General features: G+C 37.9%; 2 protein-coding genes across 2 annotated transcripts in view; one reads left to right on the plus strand and one right to left on the minus strand.

Moving 5' to 3' along the window:
- Positions 1–13: 13 nt before the first annotated feature.
- On the plus strand, positions 14–10,366 carry LOC139975533 (uncharacterized). Its single transcript, XM_071983531.1, has 9 exons — positions 14–269; positions 1,500–2,322; positions 3,192–3,390; positions 4,497–4,569; positions 6,144–6,221; positions 6,682–6,842; positions 7,286–7,403; positions 7,907–8,024; positions 8,544–10,366. The coding sequence occupies exons 2-9, from the start codon at positions 1,515–1,517 to the stop codon at positions 8,696–8,698; spliced, it is 1,710 nt and encodes a 569-aa protein (XP_071839632.1). The 5' UTR covers positions 14–269; positions 1,500–1,514; the 3' UTR covers positions 8,699–10,366.
- The window catches only part of LOC139975538 (6-phosphogluconate dehydrogenase, decarboxylating-like), a 31,634-nt gene continuing 26,679 nt past the window's right edge, over positions 9,664–14,618 (minus strand). Inside the window, exons 13-15 of the mRNA XM_071983540.1 lie at positions 14,097–14,196; positions 13,228–13,350; positions 9,664–11,580 (exon numbers count right to left, since the gene is read on the minus strand). Coding sequence (XP_071839641.1) covers positions 11,461–11,580; positions 13,228–13,350; positions 14,097–14,196 — 343 coding nt within the window. The 3' untranslated portion in view covers positions 9,664–11,460. The remainder of the gene's footprint in view (positions 11,581–13,227; positions 13,351–14,096; positions 14,197–14,618) is intronic.

Raw genomic sequence — 14,618 nt, forward strand, 5'->3', positions numbered from 1 at the left:
CAGTATTGTACATAGAAGGGGCTGATAGCGCTTCTGCGAACTACCTCCCTGTTCATAGATTATGATAACTTTCTTCGTGGTGACGTTGGTTGAGGAATTTACTTGATCTAATCATGAGGAAACAGCGCGTACCATGTCAGTCGAGCAGCGATACAGGCCTATAGTATAGGCAACCAGTGTCCGATTTGTGGAGTTGATCCCTTGTTCAAACAGAACTGCAGACTACAACGTACCCAGTGTTGTTCGAGATTAGCCAGTTACTACAAGTGGTAAGTAGTGGCCGTAACGAAGTTTTAGCCTGACTCTGACCAAAATCTACAGAAGAGATCTCACTACTGAAAGTCTAGTTCAATCTCCGGTATATAATAATTAAGTCATACAGGGTAAATGCATGGCAGTGTATGGCGAAATGATACTGATTTATAGAGGCCTGATAATATATAGGCTACCCTTCTGAATGTGTAAGCACTAATGTGTACACAATGACTCCAAGTTCCTTCTTCATGTTATTGTTCAAGTTTACAAGGTTGCAAGTTACCTGGAATAATTGTGTGTTCAATACCTTCAATTTTTCGGTCTTGCAACCTTATTGTTCGAGGGTGTCGAAAACAAATCCTGATTGCTCCTATGAAGAAACCCTTGTCAGCTAGGGTATGTAGGTAGGCCACATTAAAGCAGCAAGTAACGTAAAGGGAATTATAGGCACTCGTGACACGAAAATTGCTAGATATGCTAGACGCAATACGACGTGGCTTGCAGGGCATACGATATAAAGGATAATATTGGGAAGAATTATTTAAGTGTCGATAAAGACCACGTATGGAGAGAGAGCTATATATAGCTAAACTATATCGGTGAATAGAGCGTACCGATGCGCGCACTTGAAGTAAATCGTCGATTATGGCAAGCCAACTGGGCCAATAACGGCTGTCTAGAAGGCAAACTCGAAAACAAACAATCAATGCAGCCCTTTTCACTAATGTGATGCATTAACAGGCGTCTAACATAAGTAAAAAACAATGCACTGTTCAATATATTTAAAGATCTGCTTTATTGGCTCCAATTATACTGTAGCACGCTGTAGCAGAGGAAAGTTTTGTGATTACGTAATCGACCTGCCAAGGTCGTAAATCGACCTCAGGCTCTACAATTAGCCTGCATAGCTTCTTAACACCATTAGGCTCTTTGTGTTTTTCACTGTGTGGAAATATGTTCATGTCTACAGTTTAGTTAATCATATAAGTTTACACAAAGACCCTCATACAAGAACAAATACTGTATGTGACAGGCGTTGCAGACTAATTGGTAAAAAGAGGTCATTTTACGACCAAGGCAGGTCGATTACGTAATCTCAAGAAACTTTTCCATGATAGCGTGGGGTATATATGGGGTCTATACAGCAAACCTTTAAATTTAAAAACTTAGTTTGACGGGAAAAAAAACTATTTTGACAATACCAGAATTCTTTTTGAAATAATCACTTTGCCTTGATTCCACAGCTTCATCAGCCGAATATGCACATACAGTATTCTCAACTGAAAACAAAGAATATGGAGATATCGTTTTGCCAAAGTTTTGTCCAAGTAGTTTGCATATTGGTTCATCTCTTAAGTAGCCAGGCGTTTACCAGTCAACATATTGCTGGACACAGAGAAGAACTGGGTAAACATCGACCACCAGAAGGTCATATCAATATTTTCGACGAGCTACCGAACTCACATGTATTTTGGGATGATTATGCAAGTAAACGAAAGCCCGCCCTCTTTCGGGGAGTTGCTAAACAATTTCCCGCATTTCAACTTTGGACTGATAAGTATATGCTCGAAAATTACGGAGATTTTAAAGTCAAGATTGAAGGAAAAACAGAAAAGGACCATTACCCAGAGGGGGAACTAGGTTTGGCACAGGATACATTACGTCACTTCCTGTCGACATATCAGACGAGAAACGCATACATCGTATCACAACTTCCCGATCCGTTAGCCTCAGACATTCTAGTCTTGCCGTTTCTAAACTGTGGTACTTTTCGAGAGAGGATATTGGAAGCCAATTTATGGTGGAGCAGCGGAGGTACAAGAAGTCTTCTTCATCGGGATGCAGATAACGCTATTAATTGTCTCCTCAATGGAACCAAGGACTGGGTCCTTATAGATCCCTCTTACGAGGATCTTATACCAATAGCCAAAGAGAATGTAGATGCATATGGAGGATTCTCTTTACTGAATCCTGACAGTGTTAACTTAGAGCGGTTTCCATCGTTCCAGCAGGTCCCTTGGTGGTATGCCAATATGTCAGCGGGGGATTGCTTATTTTTACCGTACGGTAAGGATTGTGTGCAATTGATGAATTAATGTCAGACTTATTTCATACTCGTAATTATAACATAGTTTATCTGTACTCACGGTACCCGCTCGCGTGGATTCGGTACTCGCCCTCGACGTACTCATGCATCTTGGAAATCTAGTATATATAGAAAACAAGTCAAAGGATATGTAATTGGTACTCACGCATTGTGATCGTATTCATAGCAGACTTCTCAGTATTATGTAGTCCGTACTCGTATAGGCGAATACATTTTCGATACTGGTACTCGAACTCTTTCTCATAGTAGTCCTATACTTCTACTCGTCCTCAGAATGGAAATCATTTCTTCACACTAATACTCATGGTTTTGTAATCATAGTTACCCAAACTGCAGGACGCTGGACTATCATTGGTCGGCCTATGCTCGGGTCGTTTTACTCACATTGTATTGAGTCATACCAATATCAAATTCTACTCTATACTCACATGTCATACTCGCATCAAAAATCTGATTTATATGCCATATTTGTATATTATAAACACTACTCACTCTGACATGTCCCATTATTCTAACAATTAAGATTGCTTACCATTTCTCTCCATGCTCGCAACGAGTTTTCCTCTCTAATTGGTATACAGAACAGGCAGTGGTCACCAGTTCATCTGTATTCTTCCCACTTGACGTGAATCAAAGCCGAACCGTTTTCTCTACATTCTTGTTTGCCCACAGTACTAAACTAAAGTCCGCCATTCAGGACTCATTTTGGGCAAATGCAATTATGTTTTGGCCGTTTGTGTGTTTCACGCAACAGTGACCAACACCCTTCCCCACCCCCCCCCACACACCTCATCACCACACTTATTTCACAATTTCATACAACCTACAGGTTACTGGCATCAAGTTAGATCCCATGGATCCAAAAACCTCGCAGTCTCTGTGTTATTTTCACGACTACAAGAAGTTGACCTGAAGGAGTGCGATGAAGCTGCGCCAGAGTTTATCGCCCTCAGTAAATCTCAGATGGTATTCCACTACGATGGATTCGGGGATCAAACTATGGGAAACACTGATCCATTCGAATTAAAGTAAGTCATCACACACGATTCAATCAATTCATTGTAATCGAATACGATCCTGACTCATGGATGGTGGATTCCCTTGCTTAGTTACCGGCTCGGACCGGTGCACCGCTGGTCGCAGAGGTGCCAAAAGTCTTCGCTAAGACGAAGTGAGGAAGGACCCCGATTTCCTCCTGGTCGAGAATTGTGCTACGGTTCACCCGAATCGCCGAATTTGCCGCTTGTTGCAATGCCCCACCACCACTGGTTGGAACAATGAACCCGTAGCGTTTTATATACCCCCCACTCCCCCGCCCCAATCAGTCCCTGCCTGAACTGATTGTTTGTCACTCCAAGATTACATTTAGCGGTTGTACCTTAAAAATATCACATTCATTCGAGTTTGACTTATTTGTAATCACGGAGCTACAAAAGCTCAAACGTCCGCTGATCCAAAGCTTGCAAACACGGAATAGCTCATTAATGATTCAATAGCTTAATTAATTGAATAGCTCATTAATAATATAATAGCTTAGTTAATTGAACAGCTCATTAATGATATAATAGCTTAGTTAATTGAACAGCTCATTAAAGATATAATAGCTTAATTAATTGAATAGCTCATTAATGATATAATAGCTTAGTTAATTGAATACGGTAGCTCTTTAATGATATAATAGCTTCGTTAATTGAATAGCCCATTAATGATATAATAGCTTAGTGAATTGAATAGCTCATTAGTGAAATAATAGCTTAGTTAATTAACTGTATTGTAATTTGAACAGAATGTTGTTCTTAATGTGTTCCCATATAGCAGATGTCATAAGGCGCCGTTGGTAAATCATAATTAAAAGTAAACCCAATAAAGCACGTTGTCTCTTACAGATATGTTGTGTGGGGTGGAAGGGGTGGGGGGTGAGGGCGTGTGCGTGTGCTTTCGACGAATGTACCTGACAACAATTGCAGCAAGATGTATGGTAACGTCATGATAATTCAAATAACATTTTTTCTTATTATTTATATCATTTTATACCCAAAGAATTCTCAGTATTCTTACAAAACGTTAGCATCTTGATAAAGCGACACGATGACGTAACGAATCACATAATGCGTGTTTACTTTGATTTTCACAGAGATATGTTACTGGAAGTTTGCCAAGAAAACGGTGCAGTGAGACAACTGGAGTTACACCAGATGATGCTAGCTGTAACGCATAAACAGTTCTTTTCTTTTTCAATTTTTATTTTATCTTTCATTTATTTATTTTATTTATTTATTTAAGTATTTTTTTTTTTTTGCCTTTACAGGGTATTTCAGGGAAAAAAAAAGTTAAGTCTGATATGTCAAAGAGGAAAAACTTATAAACAAATGTGTGTTTTAGATGTATAACTAACTATACAAAACAAAATATGTTTTTAATTCAAAATTTGAAAACAATTAGGAACCCTCAGAATACGAGTATACGTTTATGTTTACTGGTGCTTGTGTAAGCTTTACAATCCCCATGGTAACAATAGAGGGACAACTAAATAAAGCAAAACATGTTTTATCAAGTGTACATCTATGAGGTTACGTCCACTTGTTACATGATCACTTATGTTGCCTTGTACGAACTTCGAATGAACATATCATCGAAAACATCATAGAAGAATTGAAAGAAACTTTCATCAGGATAATGAGATTAAATTCCTCACTCAAAAGGCAATACAATAATGTCACCTCTAATCTTTCTTTTGCGAGATCACCTAAAATATAAAAATAAACCTGCATTTAATATGTTACATATAGAGCAAAGCATTATATACGTTTAAGCAGGAATTAGGCCTAGGGCCTATAGATTAAAGGGATTTTTGTAGTCAGATCGGATTTGATAAAAGTAGGATAGAAAGATATACAAATAAGTGACAGAAAATATCACATTGGGTCACTTGCAGTTGCCATTTTATCGAATTTACTGTATTCCAATACATGATACCAGGCGTGTAGCCAGGAATTTGCCAAGGGAGGGGCGAATCTGTAAGCAAAGTATCGGAGCCGTAGATTCTGCATTTAAAACTATCTAAGCGTAGCGCCACCACAAGTTGGCGCTACGCGTACAAGAAAATTTTGGCTGAAAAGGCCTCCCAGATCGCTGGAAATGGCTCTTCCCAGTCCCTGTAAGGCCTTGCATCTAAGCTTGAAAATAAAAACATACAAAAAAAACATACTCATGGGGGAGGGGGCGGTCGCCCCTTTCGCCCCCCCCCTTGGCTACGCGCCTACATGATACCCGTTCGTAGTATGACGTCATAGATAAGGAGCACGACGTTTTCTGTAAAACTTAGCAATTATTTGACAGTTGTTTCTTCAGTGAGTTCATACGAGAAATATCTTGGTATGAAAGAGCATAGAAGTTTGCTTTTTAAACTTTACGTCACTTTCGGTCCCAAAGCACATTCTAACCCATTCATAAGTGTAAAAGTTAACAATGTTCAGGACCCCTCCTCTACCCCATCTCCCCCCTCCACTTCCTCCCCCTTCCCCATTCAATTAGTTCGGACAAGATCTGTTATAACTCAGTATAGTATTGTCACTTTGTGGAGTCTACTTAACCTATAGTTAAGCTTCGTCTTTCGTGATAAATGTACACGTCTCATCGCACCCTCCCCTCCCCCACCCTACCCATTTAGCCAATCAATACTATGCCCCACCCCCTACACAAATGCATCCCGAATCGTTATATCTGTGTAGTTTCTGTCAGTATTTACAGCTGTAATGATATATTATTGATTCTGCCTTAGGGTTACAACGAACTGGATGGACTTGATATTCAACCGGCAGATCGTGATGTCGAAATCAATAAAGAAATCATTGAGCAGGTAATATGTTGTTATTCTTGTAAATTGAGCTTTCGACACTGCACAGTACTGGAGTATCCAATAGGCGGGCAAATGAATAGGGGCCCTACCAGGGTCGATCAAGGGCCCCATGATCAATGTGAACAATTCCAGGCAAGATATATATGACATCAACTTTTTTATTTATCATTGGAAAAAAGTTATGTGCCATGGAGGGCGGTGGGGCGAGGGTTCGGTATGGTGCCTGCAAATTGCAAATAAGGAGAATTAAGGTCCCAAACATATAGTGCCTTATGACCCCAGAATATCATAATCCGCCACAGTTGCTGAAGTTTTCTTTCTCTTTACTTTGACCGAATTAAAATCATATTCCATCTGTATTAATGTGAATCTTTGTATATAAACACGTCCACCGATGTACCGACGTGCACCACTGCAGGAATTGATGTCTTACCTTAGTTATTGCATGTTCAATCGATAGCTTATGGCGGTTCTCGATCAAAGCAATTCTGGAGAAGTGTCATGTGACGTAATCAAGAGCTTAACACTGGACACGCTTACCGTGCTCGCTGACGTCATCGACCATGATCCTGCAAACACTGAATCCTATGAATATGCAAGATATGACGCAAGCGACATCAAGTAAGTAAAATGAAGCCGGAAGTGTGTAACGTAAAACTGAAGTGATTATATGTCAACTTGTATTTCAATGGCGTGATAATTCACTTACTTAACACCCGTTATGACGTCACTAAAAATTGCGTTGGGACGCCAAGAAGCTCTTATAAAAAATAGTTTTTTATTACTCTTACTTTTGTAAAGCTAGCATAGATATTCCAATATGTATATCATTTTATCATTTAACATTTTCAAGCCGAATTTGAATGTACAGTTGCCAGATCCATTCACAGACTTAGACCAGAATTTGGAAAACTCATATAAGCAACGTTCAGTCAACCAAAATACCGTATTGCTTTACATCGATTATATTCATTCAGTTTTAAAAATTTGATTTAAGCTACTGTATGTATGACAGAGAATGAAAACCTTATCATGACTTCCTTGACTATTTTGTATTTTATTAGGGAAGTATTACTCAAAGTTGTTGAAGAAGCTGAACGCATAAATGAGGGCATCGTGACGTCACAGATGATAATACATCATTATCAATATATCGGTGGGTCGACGAGAGTAGCGATGGAAGTGAGTTGCTTGTCATTGTTTTCTTTGCAAGGGACTCGGGTAGTAATAAACTCATGCGATAAGTCTTAGCCTTAAACGTATGTGTTGTTAATTCCAGGAACGCACTGCCTGTCATCTCTCTTCCCCGAGGCTCCCCAAACATCATCATCGCAAACCTCCCTTTTGCCAAATGGCGCCAAGTGTTGTGTGCACTGAAGTACATGTAGGCCTATACTGTCAGTCTTGAAAACAGCTATTTCCCGCCATTTGATCACAGCAATAATTACGCTATCTCGCAAGCTCAGTTGACTATAGTTCATGGAAATAAAATAACTCACCCTCCTGTTTATTTGATTTATCTATATTTACTAAATACTCTCTAATTATATCTAGCAAATATTACGAATCCGTTCTGCTTTTAAGCTTAAAATATTTAGGACTGGTCCCATGCAACTTGAAGCAAACACTTTTTTTTCCTTTTCTGGTTTCTATTTAATTTTCGACTATTCTATGTTTTATTTCAGATGTTCACACTGTTGAATCCTTACAACAAAGAAGAACTGATGCAGTCCGACATATTGGACAATTTAGAAACAGTTATTACAAAGTTTGAAAAGAAAATGAAAGAATCTATATCACAAGGTAAAACTGGGAAAGGGTAAAGAGGGTGGTTGAGGTGGGTCAATTATTCCCCCCCTATAGCTCCCCTCATTCCCATGCAGACTTATATGGCAGTAACATATTTACAAACGTTTTGCCAAAACCAAAATATTACCAAATACGAGTCTTGTGCCCTTTAGTTTTACATTGAACTTGTCCCCACCCCACCCCCTCCCTTCCCTCTCCACCTCCAACTAAGCATTCTTAGCTACGGACCTGTATTGTTAGATAAATTAACAAGTCATGTTTTCCTGTACTTTATATTTCTCTCAATGGGGGCAGGTGGGGTGGGAGTGGATATGGTACCACCATATTGTGACATATGCAATGCTAGGGAAGTGCATTTCTAGTTTGAGTAAGCAGGGCTGCCTTGTCCTACGTTTTTTGTTCAGTTGGATGTTCCTTTAGTTGGTAAAATTTGCATTCAAATATTTTAAACATTTTTGGTTCATGGCTAATAGGTAATGACTTGATATTCATCATTTTGTTATTCTGTAACAGAACAAGAGTGGCAGGAAGCCCTGAAGGAGGGTCCGTTACCATGGCAATCTAAGGATATAACAGATGAACCAAAAACCAAGGATTTGCCGATCACTAATCAAAATGAGGATAGTCACGTGATAGTGAACGACCAATCAGACCACGATGAACTCTAACCTTTATTAATTACAAAAGTCATTTCGTGACTGAGAACCAATTGCTCCTTGATATACATCATATCCATTCCCGCATCTCGACGTCTTCCGCAGATATTTTAGGTTGATTGGTATCCGCCATTTTACTCTTGCCCAAAAGAAAGGCTGTCCAGCACAGAAAGTACATAATGAAGTGTATTAATTCCAGTTGATCCGTTCGGCCTACAACACTTTCACCGAGCTAAAAAATACTTGCCAAATAATTTCAAACGTCCTTTCTTAAAGGTTCTGACTTATTGCCAAGCCTAAGAGAGTGTTAAAATAAAAGTTTAATATTTCAATGACTATCTAACAGATTTAGGGGTACTACTAATGGTCTAAAATCCATGTTTCTTCCATGTGTCGTGTTCAACGTTGGAAGTAATGTTATGAAACTTAGATTGTATATAACCTGTGATAATTTTATTCCAAACGGTTCTTTCATTTTCACGTATGAGTTGGGGCTTTTCTGGTTACTCTAAGTCATTTATAGTCTTGCTGGTGAAGCTTGCTTTCTTCTAGCCAGTTTCCATATTAAGGCATGTCTATGGGGGGGGGGGGGGTAGGCTAGCGAACTCTCCATTGTTGTTTGGAACCAATCATCAATGATAGTCATATTGCCACATATAACCAGAGTACGTACGGTACACGTTTGAACCAATTTAGGCTCATATAAAGTAGAAACACACAAAACGTTTTGAAATTAGTCTCGTTCTTCAGCCGTTTTGTGTAAACTGTATACTTACTACTAATCAATTTGAATTATAGAGTTTTATAAGATGAGTGAGTAATCCGAAATATATTGAATTCTTGCAGGTAGGGCGCATCCAGGACTTTATAGCGTGGTGTGGCCTGTCCCTGTGCAACCTGATAATACAAATAGTCTTGGTCTTCTTTTGTTTCACAATAACTGCACTTGACAATAAAACATAACAGAACACAATTGATCCATTTTACCATTATTTATTGTCTCCAGATAGAGAAGTGAAAAAAAAACTTTTCTCGCTCTAAATCATCTTTAAATTTTCATTTTTGAAATGCAAAAAAATATTGAAGTAAAGTTATATTTGTTTATGATTCAAAAGCACCTAACACCAACTACTCTATGTTAACTTTAGTGCCATTGTCCCTGGCAGTTTTTCCATTTAATTCATAGATTGAACATTCTCCATTATGCAACAAAAGCACCTACATACTACCTAGTATACCTAGCGCACTACAAAATCCCTCTTATGGCATTTTAGGTCTTCTGTACAATGTCTTGTCCGATCATTTTGTTAATACAGAATGCTCGTACTATATTCTTAAAATTAATCACCAAAATAATGAATATTCTCATAAAGTAGGTCATCCTTTCTCCATTGCAAATAAGTTTAGGTCCTGATTTTAATGATTCAAAGATATTGTTTTTTCGAATTCATTTCATTATCCTGCATTTGACACAGCTTTCTTGTAATATTTTATGATTCATTTTTAAAAAGGTTCAATATCTTGATTATAACTCTAAATCATTGAGAAAACAAAAAGCACAAACAGTGAACCCATATTTCTATTAACTGTGCATCTTCTTACAGATATGTTTTAATCCATTAAAGAATTTTCAAAAACTAAAGACAAACCAGAGATGTAAAAGGAATTGTATCCCTCCTATTCAACATGTAAAATAATATTTAAAAAAATGCATAAAACTTGCATCGCTAACATTCTACTCTCTCCCCTGTTTCTTCTTCACCATCTTTTAAAATGTTAACAGCACTACAAACTTTGTCCTAAATTTAACGAGGTAAAAATGGTTAACATTTTCGAAAAGTTCTTTTCAATGGTTCTAGTAGACTCCAATTTTCTAGCATATTTGTGAAAAATGCTCAAGACCTGTTCATGGAAACCATTGATTAACAAAGCAAGGATACTTCAGTCTGGTAGTCTATATGGTGGGTGAGGGGGGGGGGTGGGTTATGGAAGGGTCTTATGCCTAGACCTACATGTTATTATGTTACAGAGAATTTTCAATCCATTTCACGATTTCTTGTGTTTGGTCTTTGATAGTACTGTATAGAAGTCACTATTGTTACTTCTCATTTCTTATAAAACCTTATGACATAAATTAAAAGGGATTTTCATTTTTCAAAGACGGCACTACGTGAAGACAAATCAAAGAACGATACGAATATCAGAGTTGAGTTGCAGCTTAAAACTAAGATGTTAAAATGTAATTATTCAGTTTTTTTCCATGATGTTTCACATGACATGATGTTTATTCATGATATTAAGAATTTTGCTGTCTTGCCATAAAAACAGACTTCCTGGCATACAATTTTTGGTTACGGAAGTTTGAATTAAAACCTTCTTTTTCTTGCACTAGATTAGATTGCTTTTGGAATGAGATCAAACCAGTAAAATTTATTTGGGGAACAGGTACCTGTTTTAGCCAAATTTCCGTTGGACGGGGATGACTTTGATCACAAGAACTACTTTGGAAATGGGACAAGAATAGTGACAGAAAGGTGATGCCTGAGAGCTTCTTCTAGAAATATCTTGAAAGACAAGGAAAATATTCATTGCGCCCATGTTCAATCCGTCAACACACCAACCCTAAGACCTAGTACTAAAACAAAACAAAACGCACTAAACTTGTACAGAAGATATGTATCAAATACACAGTTGGGAACGCACAAAGTTACATAGATATATGAATGCTATGAATTGTAAAAAAAAAATATTTGATCCTATGAGTTGACCAGTAACTAGGCGTTGTATGTGGATGAAGAGACGTTGCCACCGTGACCGGTCCAGTTGGTGTGCTGGAATTTACCGGGTGTCGAGAGCAGTTCGTAAGTATGAGCGCCAAAGTAGTCCCTCTGAGCCTAAGGTGGAAGGTAAAAGAGAGGGGGTTAACTTAAAGGGATACTCTGGTGGCTGAGTGTTTAATGCTTTAATAAATGTTCAACATTGTGGGGAAATTTTAAGGTCAAAATTCCATTCCTCGCAGCACTTTGTATGGCAAAGATATCATATTTGTCAAATTTTGTTGATAATTTTTGAGAATGCATCTGGCTACAAAAGGGTGGGTGAATGACGTCATGACAACATGTCACACTGACATCCGTTATGCACAGATGGAAATAGCATATCTTACAAAAACACTGGCATTTGATGAAATTCATAATGTGCAGTGGACATTGACAGTTAACAGGGATGAGCCTGGGGTAAAAAAAATCTCGGAACTGCAAAAATTGCGGTATAGGCTCCAGTTTGCGTATGCTACAGTGTATTAGGATAATAGTTTTTGTCACCGAGGTAGAAAAGAAATCACGGATATTCCGCGAGTTCGCGGAAAATGCTCATGCCTGAGTTAAGCAAAAGTTCCAAGTGCATCACATTTTAAGGATACATCCACCAGATGGGAAATATAAAAGGGATTTAGGTGAAAAGTTTCAATACGATGATGACTTAACAGGCCACCCCACTGTGAATAATCCACTTCATGGACGTACTACTAAAGGAAACTTCTAGTCCTCAAAGTAGGTTACATACAATCGACCCTACCTCGTTGATGGGGTCAGGAACAAGATCATTGAGATGTGTTTTAATAGTTTTCAATAATTTATTAGTGAGTGGTCAGAGTAAGATTAACTTTACATTTTCTGGGATCAGGAGAATTTTAAGGTCTGCAGAGGAAACTACATCAAGAGATTAACTTCAAGGTAAGACTGAAATTTGTAGATAGCGAGGAGAATAATCCAGCTCTAGAGATCAATTCTGTTAACCCTAGCCTGTTTGGGGAAGCAAATTTAACTTTTCACTGTTAACCCCTTAATAGCTATTTTGGACCTGTAATAGCAGAAAATAATTTTCAAGATAACTTTCGAAGCTGATACATTTTGTACAGAGCTTGAACCAGAAGCAAAAGCAACAATTAAATCTTTTTCGTTTCAAATGTTGAATGCATCATACTATGACTACTCAGAAATGATTGGTACCTGTCAAAACTGCACAATCTCTTTTAAGGGTCAAGTTGGAACCCTTTCCAATCCAACGTTTACACAATACAGTTGAAAACTAAATACATTCTCTTGCTCTTTCCAACTCTGAAATCACACCTTCTTGCTTCAAGTTTGGGTACAATATTCTGAGAACCTCAATTATTCATAGCTAACATCCAAACAAAAGCATGACTGAATTGAACACAAATGGATCTAAGGTGCTTAGATTTTTTCTCCCTCTTTTTGGCAGCCACCAAATAATTTTCATCTCGAGTAGTGAGGAGATGAATGCATTTTTTTACCCCACCAAAAATTGCGAATTCCATCTATCTATTATAGCATCTGAATAAGAAAAAAAAACAAGTTTTGATGCTGTACAGCTTGCAGAACAATGCATAGTATGGTATGGATCAACTCATGCATAATTGTGTTGGATCAAACAATCTTACTTATAGATCAGAAAAATATCTTCAATTTTTTTATTTTTTTTTGAAAGATAATATTAATCTTAATTGTATATATCAATACCTGCAAAAGGTTGGCTGGTAGGGTTTCGGAGCGGTACCCATCATAGAAAGCCAGGGCGGTGCTAAATGCTGGGGTAGGTACACCCAAAGCAACGGCAGTGGCTACCACATTACGCCAAGATGCCTTCAAAAAAGGGAAGAAAAATACAGAATTATGGACCCTTACAAACTAAAGTACACGCTCTTGTGAAGGACATGTTACTATCCACCAGAAAAAAAGTCTACTTGGGTACTAAAAGAATTAAATTCTTGTACGGTCAACTGAAATCTACAACAAGACTTCGATTTGGGGTTCTTTTCTGGAGCGGTCATGATCTCTTATTGATATTTTCATTTGTTTTCGACTTCTCTTCTAAGGGAACTCCCAAATGCCTCGTCTTTCGTGACTCGAGAAACAGATACTGAAGGCCAACTTGATAGATAGACGAGGATCAATAACATGAATGAAATGATGTGCAGACAGATAAAATCTGGATCTAACTATCCTTGGGGCCCTTGGGGTATAAAGTCATCACACTAAAATAGGGCTAAGGTACAACACTTTCTCCTTTTTCTTGAGGAGAATTTTTTTCTTTTTTTTCTGACAATGTGCATATAGGTAACAGACAAAGGTGTTATCAAATACCATTATGCTACATATGCTGTGCTAATAAAACTGTTGTACTGTAGATATGAAAGATATGAATTTTCACTCAACGAACTTGAAAGAAACCTTTAGGGCAGGCAAATGTTTCCATACCTGTTCCATTTTTTCTTCTTCAAAATAACTAAATTAAAATTAAAAGTGGTATTAGAATGTAGTCTGCATACCTTTCAACAGTCTGCAAACACATCAAGCACAAAGAAAATAGAAATCAATGGTATTCTTACCTGACAATCATGGATTGCTTTCAAGAAGAAATCATCCAACAACAGGTTAACCAAATTTGGGTTTTTGTCAAAAGCTTCTTTGATGTTTCCAAGGAAACGGCTATAATTACAAAAAGAAAAACAAACAATATCAAATACGGACACAACCTTGGCTGTTTTCATTCTTAATCCACCACCGATATAGGGTTTTTCGTATCGGAACTAGAGGAGGACCAGTTGTCGTGGCCTGGTGGAAGTGGTCGAAATTAAGGGGGACCCCTTCCGTTTGTGGGGAAAATGATTGTGTAAGGTACCTAATAAAAACAAATGATTGAAGGATATAGCCTTGTAGAATCAGAATAGTTAGAAGTGTTAGCATTGACATTTTGCCTTGCTGTGGTTCATCAATGGAGTAGCTATAAGGCAAAATCACTGCAGAGACTTTGTCAGAATTATTTTTAAAATTCGGACATGACTTACTTCCCCCTGGGTGCTCAAGTAAGATACACAAGAAGGGGACACGTGCCAATAAAGTTGTCTCTG

Source organism: Apostichopus japonicus, chromosome 11, assembly GCF_037975245.1.
Source record: "Apostichopus japonicus isolate 1M-3 chromosome 11, ASM3797524v1, whole genome shotgun sequence".
NCBI lineage: Eukaryota > Metazoa > Echinodermata > Holothuroidea > Aspidochirotida > Stichopodidae > Apostichopus > Apostichopus japonicus.

What these genes read in the sequence shown, in the direction of transcription:
- LOC139975533 (XM_071983531.1), top strand. Translation starts at nt 1,515, where the DNA reads ATGCACATACAGTATTCTCAACTGAAAACAAAGAATATGGAGATATCG. An exon ending in TACACCAGATGATGCTAGCT is followed by an intron (nt 4,570 to 6,143) that starts GTAACGCATAAA and finishes ATTCTGCCTTAG; the next exon opens with GGTTACAACGAACTGGATGG. An exon ending in ATAAAGAAATCATTGAGCAG is followed by an intron (nt 6,222 to 6,681) that starts GTAATATGTTGT and finishes TTCAATCGATAG; the next exon opens with CTTATGGCGGTTCTCGATCA.